Source organism: Tauraco erythrolophus, chromosome 6 (assembly GCF_009769465.1).
Source record: "Tauraco erythrolophus isolate bTauEry1 chromosome 6, bTauEry1.pri, whole genome shotgun sequence".
Lineage (NCBI taxonomy): Eukaryota > Metazoa > Chordata > Aves > Musophagiformes > Musophagidae > Tauraco > Tauraco erythrolophus.
In genome coordinates this window covers 55,466,236-55,476,647 of record NC_141470.1, presented here as the reverse complement: position 1 = coordinate 55,476,647, position 10,412 = coordinate 55,466,236, and the positions used below count along the sequence as shown (strand labels likewise).

Genomic DNA, 10,412 nt, shown 5'->3' with positions numbered 1-10,412 from the left:
AAATGATGTCCTCAACAGTGCATGCCATATGTGCCTTGGACTTTCTGGTCCTGTAGTTGAGATATTTTGACTGAGCCAAGAAAAGTTCTGAACTTGCCTCTTGCTTTTCCATGGAAAGTAAATGTCAAAACCAAAAGAGTTATGGAGATTATTCTCCCGTCCTCTTGCTAACCTTGGTGGTGGTGACTGATTGTCTGCAAAAGGAGAATGAAGACCACAACAGAATGTCCCAGAAACGGGTAATTTTAGAGTTCTGCATAAGATCCACACAGCTTTATGACTGAGCAGCAATATCCAAAGAGGAGGAAAATGCTTTGGTTGCCTCAAGCTAGCACGTCAAAAGAAAGGTATGCTTTCCTTCCACACAGGTCAAAGTGCTTGTTAGCTGATGAAGCAGGAACGACACTCAAATTACTGATGGAAAGAAGGTAGAAATGTGAAATGCCTCCTGTCATTTACAGCACATGTAATCAGAAGAATTTCAGTCTCTTTCTTTGTTGTGGTTTAAGGTTCTTCTCGGCACATAGGGAAGTTGACAAAGGTGAAGACATTAAACTCTATCAATATAGAGAAGCACAGGAAAATAGCATAAAGAAACAACACGTAGATGCCCAATTTCCTGTCAAGTTTCCACTTATTTATATGGATTCCAAACACCTGCAAGCAAACAAAGCATTAGTTATTAAATTGCAAAGGAGACTCTTGGAAACAACCATTATAAGCTAAAAATGAGAGTCTTTTGGATTACAGATCCCAAAAAAAGATAAAAGTATATTCTTAGTATTTTATGGATCAAAAAGGCAACATATATTTTTCTGATCAAGAGAAGGAATGTAAAAGCCCAAACTAAGAACTCAAACTCTGGCCTGACTCTCAGGTGTCAATATTGTTTTACAAAACATTAAATAAATCCACTTTAAGGCACCTTCACAAGTTCTTCATGTATCTGAGAAACAGGCCCCTAGGTGCTCAGTTTCAGTCTGTGGTGCATTTTCATTACATGGGGCAGGTTCTAGCCACGTATCACTCTTTGATTCAGTATGAACTAAAGGAATACACTGAACTACACAAATGCCTCTCCCTCCAGTGTTCCTCTACAGATCCTTCATACCCCAGTAGTACACCAGCATCTAATGTTCATTCTTTCAACAGCTTCAGAAAAGGTGCTTTCTTTGATGTAGCTCCAGAACTAAGAGGAGTTACAAGTTACAGGTAGGAAAGCAATGAAGTCCTCACAAAGTCATCTATTTTCACTGGTGTTAAGTGCCTCTGAATTATTATTTGTTTTGCTCAAAACTCTCCACTGAGTTTTGCTGGGAGGGTCTGTGCGAATCAGGGTATCCAGCAGAACAAACGAGACAAAAACAGATGCTTCAAACTTCGGTGATATGGCTTCTGCTATGAAAAGACTCTTTTCAGAAAAGCATGTACAGCTAGTGTAGTAACACATCTGCACAATCGTCCCATTTTTTTCCAAAGTGCTGATTACCAAGATGCATGCAGCAACATCAGATACAAACGTCTACCGAACATCTTGGTTGTTTCACAGGCACTGTGCAGCACGGCAGAACCAGGGATAAGAAAAGAAAAGAACAGGCTCCCACAGCTTATATATGAGATGCATTAGGAAGTTAGTGGCAGAGTGAACAGCTCTGGTCATTCTATCACTTGAGTCGTGCACAGGTGATGTGGAGTTTTGTTAAGACCTAGTCATGCAACAGCGTGAAACCTCCAGCAATGATCCCCTCCTCTACAGAGCCTCTACAGAGCCTCCACAGGCAATCAGTGAAAGAAGTTAGTACAAGTGGATATTTTTATACCTTTGGGATTTGATTCTTCCCACAGAGAGTTCCCTGGGAGTCAGCAGGATCAGACCTTAAGTACCAGCAAAATTGACTTTTGAAACAGAATTATTGTTTCACCTTAACAAGTCATGTGTTACAAAGGTAAGTGTCTTATACTGAGTAACATTTAGCATGCCTGTTCAAAGTCCTGAGGTTCACAGTCCTCTCAGACTAGTCTTCATTAAGGGTTTTAGATACAGCACTTGATTAGTCCAGGCTGGTTTGGGCAATCAGAGACAGGCCTAGGGTATGCAGCTGGACACAGGAGCACAGAGTATTATTGGATCCCACAATTTCAACACTGCCACTGAAATCAATGAGATCTACACATAACCAGCATCTCTTGCACCAAATGTCAGATTTCAGCCCTCACTGAGGACAACAGTAGCTCTTCAACTCATGGTATTGCTAGAAGAATGATACTTTACATGAATCAATGCGTCAGGGATAATAAGTACTTCCATTTTATCCTTCTATAACATGTAAATACCTAATAAGTATTTCACAACTGGAATACTTGTTCCAGTTGCAAAACTGGAGTATACTCAAATACTTACAGTAAGTGCCACTGATCCTAGCAAAAGTGCAACTGAATAGACCAGTCCTTTGCTGTTTATCTTAACCTGTGGGAATCAGATAGAGATCTTTAAAAGGCTCAGTGTATAACACCTGTGCTTTGGAAATCAGAAATCAATTTACTGATTTATGGTCCGCCTTCTGTTTTGAATAGTGACTGCCTTATGCATTTTATACTATGCAAATCCATGACAGATTTATCACAATGAAGAACAGGAAGATTAAGGAACCAAAACAAATGTAGAAGTAATCCCGCCTCCATAAAAAATATAATCAGCATTTAATAGATTTTATGTTAAAAGATCCTCAGGAGAGAGAGATATGCTGTTATTCTCAATTTACAGATAAAAATAATAAGGTACAGGGAGAGAGACAGATGTGCTTGAAGCTGCATAGTGAGAAAATGACAGAGCCATGAACAGATATCCATGGCGCTAAACAGTCTAATGTACTCCAGCTGACAAACTGGGAATTAATTGCAGCTTATGAAAGGAGAATTGCTTCCTTAACTCCTGGTTCCTTGGCAAAGAAATAACACCTTATTTAGGAACCAATAACATGCTCAGCAGGTTGTTGAGGTTTTTCTTAAATTTTACTTGCATGCTTTCTTTGGGGGATTTTTTTTTTTAAATAGACAAAAAAAAAAAACAAATTAAGGATTTGCCAAGTATACATACAGTTGATCCATAGTCAATCGCCATGGTCTGCAAACCCCATGGAACGCCAAGGCCCACTAGAATGTCAAAGACATTGCTCCCTATTGTGTTGGATACTGCCATGTCACCGAGGCCTGTAGAGAAAAAAAAAAACAAGAAACAACTCTTGGGTAAAAACAAAGTATAAGACCTCTCTGTACTAGAGGAAAGTAAAGGAGAATGATCTGCATTGATCCAAGCCCCCTTGGACTGGCCAGATCGTCTGAGGTAGGGAGACAATTTCCATGATCCTTGCATGACTCCTGAAAAAAGTGTGCAAAAATTGCTCACTTCAATTACATATTCCTTGTGTCTTGGAAAGCCTTTACTGGGTGCGCGGTATTGATTTAGCATTCCAGTTCAACGCCAAATGAAAAAATGAGTCTTGTTCTAGACAGTCTGCAGCCACAGGGAACCTGGCGATTACGTACTGGATTTAGTATGTGGACACGTGGCCTTTATCTCATGTGAATGATGAAAAGTGATCCTGAAAAGAACCCAACCAGATGGTAGTCAAAGATATTAAGCACTTCCACGGGGTTTAATCAGCAATGATTTCACTTCAGGAACAATAAAAGGAAAAAAAAGAGTGAATAGTCAGGCAGTCCCTAGGCATTACACAAAATCTACTCCTAATGCTCATCACTCTCTGGCACCTCATTCTGCACCAGTGTCAATGGATGTGAGGAAGGCAGAATTTTTCTCTGCCCCTGCTAATTTCCCTTAGGCACTGGCCTAACAATTGAACCAGTTCCACAAAGTGCATATCAGAAAACAAGAGAAACTTTTGACGTAAATAAGGCACGTCCCACAGGTACTTTGAGAGTATAGAGAGTGGAGACAGACACTATCACACCATAAGTACAGTATGTTCTTGCAGGAAGCTGCTGAGAGAAAGGTTATGCTTTGGATCCATATTATGGTAGTGTCCGTCTCTACTTTTTAGATATTTGTCTGCAATCTATCAACAAACACCTCTCTTGAATCCACGTAGTGCAAAGTCCCTGTATTGTCTTTGAGAAAATGGGGCTGCTTTTTGCCAAGTTAGTGCTTACCTTCACTTTCAGAGGAAATAATCCCTACAGTAGTTTTGCCTAATACTAACGAAGAACTAATCTAAAGAAGCAGTCTTTTCATTTAAAAATGTAATATGTTTTCCTTCTGTTCTTGCAAAAATCTGTTCACTTTACTACATATGGAAAACTAATTTAGTAGGAAGGTGGTTCCGCAAAAATCCTGAATGCTTTTTTGTATTGCTTTTTGTGAGATTTTCGTGCACACAACAAATAACACAACCTGGAAAATGAAAGATTTTAAATATATAATTCTTTTAACAGCACTACTCGTATCTCAAACTACAAAGGTGGGGCTTTTGAGTACTTAATTTATCACTTCAGAATCCTTGTTGTTTGCCCAATCATGTGTGCTGGAGATGTCATCTGAAAAAAAAAAGACTATGGGAATTCAAATAGTGGAAAAGAATACAATTAGGACCTTTTCTTATTCTACTGCAGTACAGTAGATCACGCTGTCAAGTTTAATGTTTTTCAACAACAGGAAAGGATGTGGCTACAGGTATTTCTCAAGTAAAAAAGTAAACATAAAGAACCCTAATCAAAACTTAAAGATACATGAGAAAGCCTTTGACAATTTCAATTGGAAAGCAGATGAGGACATAAGCTGACATTTATCTAAAACCCTTTCCAATGTGGCTATATGTCCCAATGAGACAAATGAGATTTGCATTTGGATGAGAACTATGCCTGGAGCAACATCACTTCTGCCAGATTCTCTTAAACCATCTCACTTCCTTGGGTTCAAGAGGTCTTCTAGAGATCAGTACAAGTTTTAACATGGACAAGTGCTAGTCAGCATATATTCTTCCATGTAGTTTCTAATAGCTGATATTCCAGTTTTGTCTACTACTTTTATGTTTTCACCCTGACTGATACATACCATGCATGGGATATCTGAGTGTTGAATGACCTAGAATGCTAGGGTGTGCCCAGTCCCAATAAGCAATAGATAACAGGATAGGGATTATTTTTTTTGGTTCACAACAATTAGCAAAGTGTTTTGGCTTTTAACAAGGCTCTGAAACAGTAAAAATAAAAGAAAAAAAAAGAAAAAAATTGCACTGAGAATTTGTGTGTATGGAGGAAGCAAATCACAAAGCATGTGTGTAAGATTGCAGTTATACCTCAGCAGACACCGTACCTTGTCTTGCTACTATTAAGCTGGCCATGCAGTCTGGGACGCTTGTTCCTGCAGCTAGGAAAGTAATGCCCATGATCACATCTGGTATCCCAAGGGTGTATCCAATCACAGTCACCTGAAGAGTAAGGAAAATAGATCAACCTATTATATTTGGAAAGTCTCCTCATTCCAATACAGTTGTGGCATACTCTTAAATTTGATTTCTGGTGTGGATCCTAACAGGATTAGACTCAGGATACTTATCCATTTCTGCAATTGAATAATTGTGGAATAACCAGCCTAAAACCAATCCTGTGAGCAGGAAAAGTACTTTGGGTCATATTATTTTATAAGCAAACAAAAAGCTCCATTCTCCATACTTCCAACAAGACACACTTACCTTTTAAGGAGGAGCACAGGCATAATCCAACATGTGGGTTTGTTTTTTTTTTTCTCAAGAATGGCAAGATTCTCGCTGGTTCTATTTTCAAAAGGACTGCAACGAATTTATGTTGTGATATAGGGGCAGAGATACAAAGAACTTATTTTAACTCAACACATGAAAAAGGAACCAGTTTCTTTGCATGACTCCTGATACAATCCCGAAGTGTGCAAGTCTGGTTATATTGTTCCCTGAGAGTCCAGATGCAGCTTTAAAAGAGCTCAGGGAATGGCTGAAGCTTGCAGCAGAACTCTTGGGAAAGGACAGGGAACTCTATTCAGCTGGAACATTCAAAGAAGACTGAAAAAGCATGAAGAAAAAAGGCTGAACAGGTAGCTGAAAAGCAAATAGCCTTGTGAGAGTGAGAAGACTGAATAAAGGACAGGCAGCCGCTTTCCTGCTGAGTCTGCTAAGGGTGGAAGTCTTTAAAGCTCTGTGTTGTTTTCTTGAAATAGTTTGCCAGCCTCTTATATGAGGAAAACTGGACCCTTCGCCAAAGATAAGGTGTATTTTAGGAACCCGCTCACAGACCTTATTCTCAGGGGTAAGCTGTGACTCAGAAATAGGAATGGGCATGATTCTCCTGCTGCAAGTGGTAACGAGGTATTAAGGTCTGGCTGCCTCTTAAAACAAGCTGTGCTACAGCCTTCATGAGCACATCTGTCGTTTGTGAAGGGCACATCTACAAATGGAATCAACATACAGAGTCTGGTCTTGCAAAGGACATACGGTATAAAATGAATGTGTGGCTTTGGCACCATTATGCCAGGCAGAATGAGTGGCTGGCATATGAATTTCTCCAACACTGTCTACGTTAAGAAAGTAAAACATTACTTCATAATGTAAAACTCATATAGAATGTTGCAAAAAGTATACAGAAAACACCATTTTCCATGAGAGGAAACATAAATATAAAGCAATCTGCGAATGTCTGACACATTTGAGGAAGGCAGAGATGTTCTCCACTCAAAAAAGAATTTGCCAGGTAAGAAGCTCATGAACAAAAATTCTTCCATATGTATGACTAGAGGAGTGTGTGTATATATATATGTATATGACTGTGAGTGTATATATGTGAGACTATGTACATTCCACAAGAAACCAGCTGAAGGTTTCTTCACTCTATTTTCCTTTAAAAGGAAAAATGAGTGTATAATTTCTTCAGCAGCACATCCTACCAATCTTTCAGTTATAGGTATATACAGCTTTATGGTTTTGCATTTTTTAGTGTAGAAAAAGGAAACTTTCTATACATCGATAGCATGGCTAATTTTTCCATCACAGAAACTAATGCGATGACCTTTCTCATTCACGCCTCTTCTTTGACTGAAAATGTAAACTTGAGAAACTGAAAGAGGGCAAGAAAGAAAAAAATAGGAATTTGTTCAAATCTTCAAGTAAGCACACTCCTGAATTGACAGTAGTTTACAGATCTACACCTGATACGCTGCTTCTCGCAGATCTAGGGAAAATGGAAACATACCAGCAATGATAATACTCTTCACCAAGGAGGGTTTTCTTGCATTATTCCAGTCTACTCGAGGTGTTTTACACCACTTCTGAGTCTTCAAATTTTGCTGTCCATCTGCCATTTATGCATATTTTAGTATCAGACCCTGTAGCCAAATTTCTAAAAGTGTTTCTGTTGCTGAGAGTTAAACGTTTTCATTTAAACTCCCTTCTACTAGTAGGATGTGGATGTCCACTTTCTTTTGAAAATCAAGCTAGCACCTTCCCGTACTGTATTGGGCCCTTTACAGTAAAGGCCCACTTAATTTGTGCAGAAAAGAGCAATAGAAAGATAGAATTATAATAATTAGTGTATGAGCTGAAGAGACTGCACTACAATTACATGTTTTTCTTTAACAAATACACAAGTGATCTATGATCTATTTTGAGATGCACGTTTCACTCAGTCTAGGAAGTCCTGCTAGATGCACTTACCATCCACACCATGAAGTAGGAGAACAAGGCAATCCAGAGAGTGGATAAGATGAATGTCAGCATAAACCACCTCTCCCAGCGTGGTTTGCTGCAGTTTGGAATGGTGCAAAAGAGCATAAATATCAATGGCCATGTCAAAATCCATTTAACTTTGTTCATTTTTCCATCTGCAGGACAGAGAAAGGAAAGAAACAGTTTAGCTTTCCCATCACTATCCCAGGCCCAGTTACACCTCTTTGAACATGGCAGATGATCCCAGAAGATCTCAGAAGATCCCAGAAGGATGTTTACAACTGTGCACGACAGCTCCTTTTCATCACTCTCAGCCAAGTTCTGCATGCACATCCAGAGTCTTATAGTTAGGCTTGTCAGGGTCTATGTAAATCCATGAAAGAATTACAATGATTTAAAAGCATGGCTGATTTTAAAATCAAAATTAACAGTCAGGTTTGTTGCTCTTTCAAATACCTGTATTACTACTAATCCAAAATTAAAAAAAAACAACACAAAACCAAACAACCAGAAACCTCTCCCACCCTCATGTTTCAAAAAGGAAGATTGAAATCCTTGTAGGGAAACTGACTAGATCTAATAAAATAGGCCATTTTTAATAAAATGGTTGATCGCATTGAAGAAAACAATCAGATACATCTTTCAGTAAAGTTATTTAGCTAAATTATAAAGGGCAGGTAATAATTAGTGAAAGCTCCTATCAATTTCACCAGGAATTTTCTTTCAGTGAAGACATTGGGATTTAGGATTTGTTTAATGGGAGTTTTTGTCTGTGAATTTAATTAGATTGAAATCTATCCTCTGACCAATGTGCATCAGATGCAATGAAATTAAATATTAAACATTTAAAAAATAATAATATTTTTGTAATTTATGAGGCTACGTACTAGTCTAATTTAACTTGGTGAGTCCAGATGCAAGTCTTTGTTCATTTACTTCAGTATGTATTCTAGTACTATGCTTAAGTTATGAATCAGCTCCTTAACTTGAGATTTCCCTGTGAATTCTGAGATGCCATCAACCACCAGGAAATCTTAGACTAAGCTTAGCTCTTTATTCCCATTTAGCTTGTGGCTGTGGCATTTCTAATACATGAAACTACTGAAGTCTCTTAAGGTCAATTCTAATTCTAGAATTTTACATGTCACTGGGGATCTATTACAGATTTTACAGGAAAGTCCTTTTTCCCTCTGGTTACATATTCTGATATACAGACTTTTAAAACAGTTATCTTTTATCTGTTCTGTCCAGAAAATGACACTTCTTAGCTCACATCTCACTTTAATTCTGTTAATTAGGCTATAAAAATCCTATGGTAATTTATACCTCCTCCTGTTTCATTTGTTACAGTTTGGATCATTAAAAGACTCCTGTTAAATAATTTGCACTCTTTGTCTACCCAAGTTGCTAAGCTTGGTTCACAGTCAAACAAGTCATCATGGCCTACGCCAGTAAGCTCCACAGTGCACAATTCCAAAGGCAGGGTGAGTGGGAAACTCTTTGACAGGAAAAAATTGTGGATCAGATTCTGATCTGTTGTGGGTGTAATATGACTTCAGTGCTGCTACATACAGGAGATTCAGTCTCGTTTCTCTTTTCAATAACGTGAATAAAAGAAACAAAATTGTCTGCAGAACAAATAGAGAATAAATAGATGAGCTCAGCCTCTGCTGGGGAATATTTATCTCATCAGGGATCCTGTCTAGTGCCCTGAATTACGTAAACAAATGCTTAACTGTGAGAATTCACAGTGCCTTACCACTGGTATTGTTACGGTTGCCCAGTTCCAGGAAAACCAAAACATTATAGTGGACCAGGACTTGCCTTTCTCTTATCTTTGCTCAGTTTGAATAGATGTGTGTCAGATTAAAATTCCTGTCTCTAATAGTGGTGATGCTTTATACGTACAATGTCATGAGTCAGAACTGTTTTTTACAGCTAGATCGTTTGTGGAAGTGAGATTTGCATTCATTACATGGCAACCAGGCTTGAGGCTTCAGGGAGCAACAACTGCATGTAATTTTGGGGTTTGCTGGGTTAAGAGAAAGGCTGACTGGCCATTTGCAGATAGCCTGGAACAGTTCTGAACCACCATGGCCAAAGCAGCCTACTTGATACACTTTACACTGGATTCTCTTTTGCATCAGGGTTTGCCAGCCTTTATAAACTTTTATATAAAGCCTTAAGTATATCTGGCCTTGGTTCTGCTTCAGGCCATTTCCTTCAGCTCCTACTATGCTGGTTCATGGAACTTGTGTGGCATCCAGTGCTAAAGAAGTCTATTCTTAAGCTGTAACTTGGTAGTTTTGAAAGAATTTAGTAAGTATAGCAGCAATCTCAATAAAGCGAGACTTTATTTCCTCAGGAAACGGATGACTTCATTCATTTCACCTGGCTCAGATGAATGCACAAACAAGCTACAGCTTGAATTTTTTCTTTTTTTTTAGTTCTTTTGAAATTACTTCTTGTGCTGCTCTGTTGTTTTGTTTTTGTCCACCCACTCTAAAATAATAATTAAAATGATTTAGTGATAAATTTGTTAAATTGGGGTATGCTTTGAGTTCATGACAAACTGTTTTATGATTGTTGCTTAGCTCCCTAGTACATCTGCAAGGAAGAAAATTATCATCCTCATTAAGGCTATTATTCAACACATAGCTGTTCTGCAAAACCAGACAAACGTTACAAGGACATTATAAGTCC

The 10,412-nt window shown here is 38.4% G+C and overlaps 1 protein-coding gene across 1 annotated transcript in view; it reads right to left on the bottom strand.

The window, feature by feature from the left end:
- Positions 1-504: 504 nt before the first annotated feature.
- Positions 505-10,412, bottom strand: part of SLC24A4 (solute carrier family 24 member 4) — a 93,446-nt gene continuing 83,538 nt past the window's right edge. The window contains exons 13-17 of the mRNA XM_086613624.1: positions 7,698-7,864; positions 5,333-5,447; positions 3,098-3,210; positions 2,402-2,467; positions 505-657 (exon numbers count right to left, since the gene is read on the bottom strand). Of these exons, the coding sequence (XP_086469750.1) occupies positions 505-657; positions 2,402-2,467; positions 3,098-3,210; positions 5,333-5,447; positions 7,698-7,864 (614 nt within the window). The remainder of the gene's footprint in view (positions 658-2,401; positions 2,468-3,097; positions 3,211-5,332; positions 5,448-7,697; positions 7,865-10,412) is intronic.